This window comes from Gobio gobio (assembly GCF_949357685.1).
Source record: "Gobio gobio genome assembly, chromosome: 16".
NCBI lineage: Eukaryota > Metazoa > Chordata > Actinopteri > Cypriniformes > Gobionidae > Gobio > Gobio gobio.
In genome coordinates, this window is record NC_137109.1 from 21,414,639 (window position 1) to 21,421,893 (window position 7,255).

The 7,255-nt window shown below is 37.3% G+C and overlaps 1 protein-coding gene across 1 annotated transcript; it reads left to right on the forward strand.

Moving 5' to 3' along the window:
- Nucleotides 1-351: 351 nt before the first annotated feature.
- On the forward strand, nt 352-6,574 carry gdf9 (growth differentiation factor 9; the record flags this gene model as incomplete). Its single annotated transcript, XM_079839248.1, has 2 exons — nt 352-652; nt 5,634-6,574. The coding sequence occupies 2 exons, from the start codon at nt 352-354 to the stop codon at nt 6,572-6,574; spliced, it is 1,242 nt and encodes a 413-aa protein (XP_079695374.1).
- Between the last annotated feature and the right edge of the window lie 681 nt (nt 6,575-7,255).

Here is a 7,255-nt window from a genome sequence, read left to right on the forward strand (position 1 = left end):
TTGTGTCCTCGTGACGTTATTTACTGACACGGTGCCAAAAAGCCCCATTTCAGTTTTTAGACGAACTCGCTTGAACTTCAATTATGTAGAGTCTACATTGTAGCCCTTATCAAACTCATCGACAGCAATGTGTTGTTGTTTGAGATGTCTCAAATCAAACTCTTTGATAGTTTGTGGATATCTACACCGTATTTTGTGCCATTCGCCCTGATTGCGCACACCTGTCTGTCAGGTTAGGGCGACGGAAGTGAGGTTTGGCCGAAGACTCTGAAGTCTTGTCCGGGACTGTACTTTATTATGGAGACGCTGCTTTTTAATTATGGCGCGCGTTGTTCCCTATCCAGATCCTTTATGGTTCTCGCGGTTATCGGCCTGTCATTTACATCATGCTACAACTCTGAAAACGAGTCTTTTGAACCCGACGTCTCCCCTCACCATGGTAATATCCTGAGCCCTTTGCTGAAGGCTTTGTCCGAGCAGAACCCTTGGGGAGAATTCACACCACGAGCCAAACCTGACTCCAGATATGTGCGTTACATGAAGAGACTGTATAAACTATCATCCAAACACGAGAGGAGTCACGAGGCCTCTCACCTGTACAACACTGCGCGTCTGATCACGCCTCAGGAGGAGTGTCTCGAGCAAAACCGAGGTATGTTTACAAACTATTTACAAATCTGGAACGTGCTTTTTTCGTGTTTAGTATATATTGCCATTCTGTCCTTATATCTGAAATATTGCACAGTATGCAAGTTATAGCCTACATGATGGAATACTTTACCCACTATATTTCCCAAAATGGCACATATACTGCGTCTGCATACAATATCACATTGTTAAAATATAATAAATGTAGGCTGCCTATAGCCTACTGAATATCAGCACAGCTTTGGGTGTATTATATATTGATATGTTATTGTATGGTATTCGGTAGCAGAGCTGGGTAGTAACTGATTACATGTAATCTGGATTACGTAATCAGATTACATTTTTTTTAAATTAACTAGATTGTTTTAAAATCGTATTTAGACTACAGTTACTTTTTTATTGGTTACATGTTATTCTCACAATGGCAGTCAAATATTCATAATTAGTTTATTCTCCCTACTATTACTTTTTATCTTTTGAATTTTCCTTTCTAAAAGCACCTACTGCTTGTATGCGTTCAGAAGGTCTTCCAGGTTTATGGAATTGGACACAGACCAGCCACTAGTCATGTGACTATCACTGAAAACTGAGACACACACAGCATTTTACTTTTAAACATTTTCTAAAACATTGTATATCTAATCAGCTCCTGACTGACACATTAATTATGGAAGGCTTTTGTCTTTCAAACACATATTTATATGCAACGCAGGGATTCCCCAATTTTTTTTTGTCAGCTGAAATTCCTTTGACCTACTATATTTACTTGAAATACCCCCTGATATTTTAATTTGAAAGTTAAAGTCAATAAAAATAATCATAAATAAGTTCACAGTTCTCTGATGTCGGTTAATGGTCACATGACATGCAGGCAAACAAATAAAATATTTTTATTTTTTAAATAGTGTTTTATTTTTATTGTTTTTATTTTTAAATTATTTATTTTTATAACACTTAATATCTTTTCATTAAACTCACAAACCCCTGCAGTTCCATCACGAAACTGGGAAACCCTGACATAATGTAATATTTCATAAACGTCATGTTGGTGATAACAAAGAATGTAATATATTTTCTTTTGTATTTTATATCAATATGGTACAAGATTATTCTACTCAAATCAATGTGATAAACAAGTTTGGTCCAAAGTAATCTAAAAGTAATCCAAAAGTAATCAGTAACCGATTACAATTTGTAAGTATACCCAGCTCTGGTAGCAAGTTAGCAACAGCATGATTGCAAGTGCGATATTGCTTTTATACTACTGTTCAAGAAGGTAATACTGAGTAATGCGTTTTAGGTCAAATTTATTAAATGCAAAAAAAGAAATAGAAAAATTAAGCATTTTTGAGATGATAACTGAACATGTTTCCACTCTCTTTTTCTCCATTGGGATTAAAAAAAACTCAATAAAGAGATCTTAGCATGAACCAAAACAACCAATTACAAGATAGGCTATTATTACCTTTTTTAAAGGCAAAAACATATTTGAAAGTATGAGCGGAACACAAGACTGTGTACTTCTTTTATGACGCATCTAACTTCAGTATGAATCCAATAAAGCACTGCAAATGATGGACAAAAAATTATGGTTAAAAATTATAAAACTGATTTATAGACATTTAAGTAGAAATGTGAAATATTTAATGTATTGCAAAATAGTTCAATATTTACAAATATCTAAACGTATTAATGAAACCGATTCTACTTATTTCTATGGTGACAACACCTTCTCTGATTGGTGGACCCAAAGTCCTGTCTGCTTAAAGTGATAGTTCACCTGAAAATGATGCCCTCGATTCATAGAGATTTCTTTAATGATCCTTCTGAGTGTTTTTAGGTGCCAAAGTTTCGGTGGAGGAACAGAAATCTTTGAGGTTTCAATGGTCTTAAGGGTTTAGAATGACATGAGCGTGAGTAATGTTGACAGAATTTTTGGGTGAACATTTGTGTACAGTGCTGCTTGAAAGTTTGTAAACCCCTTGCAGAATTTGTGAAAATGTGAATAATTTGAACAAAATAAGAGGGATCATACAAAATGCATGTTATTTGTTTTATTTAGTACTGTCCTGGGGCCCGTTCTTCGTACCTCGCTAACTCAGTTAGCTGGATTTGATTGTTGACGATTTGGCATGATCTTGGATTGTTTGGTTCTTCGAAGCTCATCCTGGACTTGCTGTCATAGTAACAGGTCCGTGAGCTTAAACCTGCTCGGGAGCAGGCTTATTTCATGTAAACAGGATTAGATTGCATATTGAGGTGATACTTAAAATCTGTCCCAGCCACTGCTACTTTAATACAAGAGTTCATTACTGAACCAGTAATAATAATAGCAATAATAATAATTTTAAAAAATAATATAAAAATGTTATATTGTATATGTATATGAGAATGTATAATGTTGTGTATAATACTATAGCCAGACACTTGATTGAACGATTTATTTGGGATGGAATAATTACTTTATATAATTTTATTTTTATTGGTTTAGACACATGTTGTGCAGTTAATCTGAGCCGTGCATTAATTTAAGTGATGACTGATATTATGGGAGTGGCTTGATGCAGCGCAAGAGAGGATAATTTGATCTTGACCCATTAGAAACTTGAATACTGTCACGTTACAAATCTGCTTCAAATTGAATTAAGAATTAAATTACAACATTGAAATAAAAATGTAAAGGATGTACAAATACTGTATAAAATCGTGAATATAAATAATTGGTAATCATGTTAAAAAAAAAAACATTTATCATTTATCAATTATAACTTTTATGTTGGTTTGGTCGTTTGGCTGTTTCCTTATAAAGGTTCAGAAATTCGTGGGGTTTTTTTGTGTAATTTGTCAAGTTTTTTTTGCCAGGTGGCTTTTTTAATTATATGATGTCATTACGTTGCTGTCTTGACGCCAGCCAATCGCTGCATTGCTGATCGTGGTTTCGAGTATCGATGCATCTGCCCTCTTCAGGGAAAACAAGAACGCGCAGTGATCTTAGATCATTTAATCCAGATATTTTAATCCAATCCGCAAATTCGTCTGAAGAACCAAATTAGCCAGACATCAGTTATCACGATTAAAAGATCTGGGATCTGTCAAATCATCTTAGATGTATTAAGCGAGGTACGAAGAACGGGCCCCTGGATAAGATATTGTACAAAAAAGATGTTTACATATAGTCCACAAGACAAAACAAATTATTTATAAAAATAACCCCGTAAAAAAAAACACCCAGTTTCATTAATTTATAAAAATAACCCCGTAAAAAAAACACCCAGTTTCATTAATTTATCAAAATAACCCCGTTCAAAAGTTTATGAACCCTTGATTCTTAATTCTGTGTGTCATTACCTGGATGGGCCATGTCTGTTTTTTGTTTTGTGATGGTTGTTCTTGAGTCTCTTGTTTGACCTGAGCAGTTAAACTGCCCAATGTTCTTCAGAAAAATCCAGCATCCAGTTTTCCAGCATCTTTTGTGCATTTGAACCCTCTCCAGCAGTGACTATGATTTTAAGATCCATCTTTTCACACTGAGGACAATTGAGGCACTCAAACACAACTATATAAAAATAAAAAGAAGAAGGTTGAAACATTCACTGATGCTCCAGAAGGAAACGTGATGCATTAAGAGCCGGGGGTGAAAACTTTTGAACAGGATGAAGATGTACAATTTTCTTATTTTGTTTAAATATCTATTTTTGTTTTTCATTTAGTATTGCCCTTCAGAAGCAACAGAATATACTTGCATGTTTCCCCGGAAGACAAATTAAGTACAAATTAAGCACTGTACTCAAATGTTCACCCAAAAATTGTCATCATTACTCATTGATGTCGTTCCAAACCCTTACGACCATTGAAGAAATTTTGAATGAAACCTAAAAAATGTTGGTTCCTCCACCGAAACTTTGGCACCTAAAAACATTCAGAAGGATCATTAAATAAATCTCTATGAATCGCGAATAACAGAATGACACAAACTTTCAAGCAGCACTGTATATAAGTTGAGTGAACTTTTATTTGTTATTGTTACAAATCAGTTTCTTTATTGAGAAAGTGCATGGGAATTTCACTTCCTGAACCCGAATGTTGCCCTCTATTAAAAATGAACGTAATGAGGTCCTGCTACAACAGTATAGTACAGGGTTTCTCAAACTCGGCCCTGGAGGGCTACTGTCCTTTAGCTCCAACCCTGATCAAACTCACCCAAGCAAGCTAATCAAGGTATTCAGGATCACTAGAAAATCACAGGAAGGTGTTTGATCAGGGTTGGAGCTAAACTGCAGGACTGCGGTCATCCAGGACCGAGTTCGAGAAACCCTGGCATAGTACATTACTATTTGGAATGTTAATTGGTGCATAATGTGTATGTACTGCTTTATACACTTTATAGTAAACACCACACATAATCCAGTTAACAGTACACTAGTAAGCCACTGACTATGAAACTGCAGCAAAGTCCCTTTAAGACAAGTCATTTCACTCGGCGGCCATCTTTGAAACGCCTGTCGGGCATGCAAGTGCAGCTCCTATCTCTTTGAATGGGGAAACATCAAATTCTCCAAAACTGTTCGCCAAGCTTCCGATTAAATTTCATATTTGAAATCTGACAACAACCGTCTCATAAATTGTGTTTATAAATGCTCGAATTATGATAAAAAAACAGAAATTTTCAGCCTGGACAAAGCTAATGTGCCTGCGCAGTCCTAAACGCGCCTGTTTCTATAGCAACTGGAGCTTCTAACGGCAGCTGCAGTGATGCGATGACTAATCAACGATTGGCTTTTTCATTAAGAAGGCGGGGCTTATTCGCCATATTGGGCGTTGCACTTTCTCCCATTCATAAGCAATTGGAGTGCACCATCTTCCTATGTATATAAAGTCTTTGACTGCAGTCAAGCATTCACAAGTCACTCACGAGCAATAAATAAACAGTATAATTGTGGTCAAGAGAAGGATGTGTTCCTCAACGGTATGTTTTATCTTGTCAGAATTCTTCATGCAGGATATTTCCTACAGTCTGAATCGAGTGAGGACTCAGGAGCAGTTACTGAAGTCAGTCCTGCTGTACTCTTTCGACCACAACCACATCACCCCTTTCACATCGCTTTGCTATCTTGACGTAAAGGAGCAGAAACCCTCAAAGGATCAGATGTGTTCTCACCACCTCAGCACCCAGCAGTCAGTCCCCCTGATCAGCTTCCACGTCCACACCGAGAGAAGGGTCCGTCGCCGCTGGGTGGAGGTCGACGTGACCTCCTTCCTCCAGCCTCTCATTCAGGCCCATAAGAAGGACATCCATCTCCTGATCAACTTGACCTGCGTTGAAGATATGGTCCCCAGACCCGGAGGCCAGATTCATAAGAGCCCGGTTGAGCTAACTCACAGGTCTCCGTCCCTTCTTTTGTACCTAAATGACACCAGCGAGGTTGCGTACCAGAGAAGAGCCACGCAAGGTAGGATGGTAGATCTGACGTCAAACCACTTGGACGGAAGGTCCCCAATGTGGGAGTCGACTTCACGAAAGCGACGAGGAACCCTAAAGAGCACAAATTTGCCGCACGTGACTCCGGAAAGCAGCATGCCCACACTCGTCCCCATGTATGACTTTCCGACAGATGAATGTGACCTGCATGATTTTAGAGTGAGCTTCAATCAGCTCAAACTGGACCACTGGATAATAGCGCCTCACAAGTACAATCCAAGGTACTGTAAGGGGTCTTGTCCAAGGGCCGTGGGATACATCTATGGGTCACCAGTGCACACCATGGTTCAGAACCTCATTTACGAGAAGCTAGACTCCTCTCTGCCCAGACCTTCATGTGTGCCCTCAGAATACAACCCCTTAAGTGTCTTGACCATTGAGAATGATGGCTCCATTGCCTATAAGGAGTATGAGGAGATGATCGCTACCAAATGCACTTGTCGATAAGATTAATTTGGCTGTTGAAACTATTTTTTGGGTGTTATATTGCTTTGTAAAACAGTCCTATTTTTTTTTTTTTTTTTTTGCGCACTGGCCAAAAAAATTCTAATTATGAAGATGATGATGAAATGACTTGAGCACATGTATCAGATAATTAACATTACTTTTTATTTGAATGAATTATGCAATTGTTGTTTTGGTGTTTTCTTAGACACATTTGTCTGTATGATATTTATATATGAGGGTATTTAATTTGCTTAAAGGATCATTTTTCTTCTTTGATGACCAGTTATGTTGTTTTAAGTTATTTTCTTTAGGTTGGTGGTCTTGTCTTGCACTTTCTATTCCTTAAACGTGAATAGCAAAATTTTAATACTTCTAGTTCTGGACAGAATATGAAAAGTGTAGTTCTATTGTCTTTATCAGAACACTTTTACATTGTTTTTTTAAAACCGAGGAATTGCAGACGGTTGTCTCATGGGCAACCTCTCTCTTCTTGATGTCCAGAAAATAAGTTGCCTTAATTGTGGGCAACTTGATATGTGTGTATTAACTGCTTTAAAGAAAGTAATAGATGAGAATGTCACATGCCTATTTATATAATTTGTGTCTGTGTAGTTTGGTCAGCCTGGCTTTGGTTTCACACAAAAAAAGTGTACAGGAGGGAAAGAAATTCCATATAAAAAT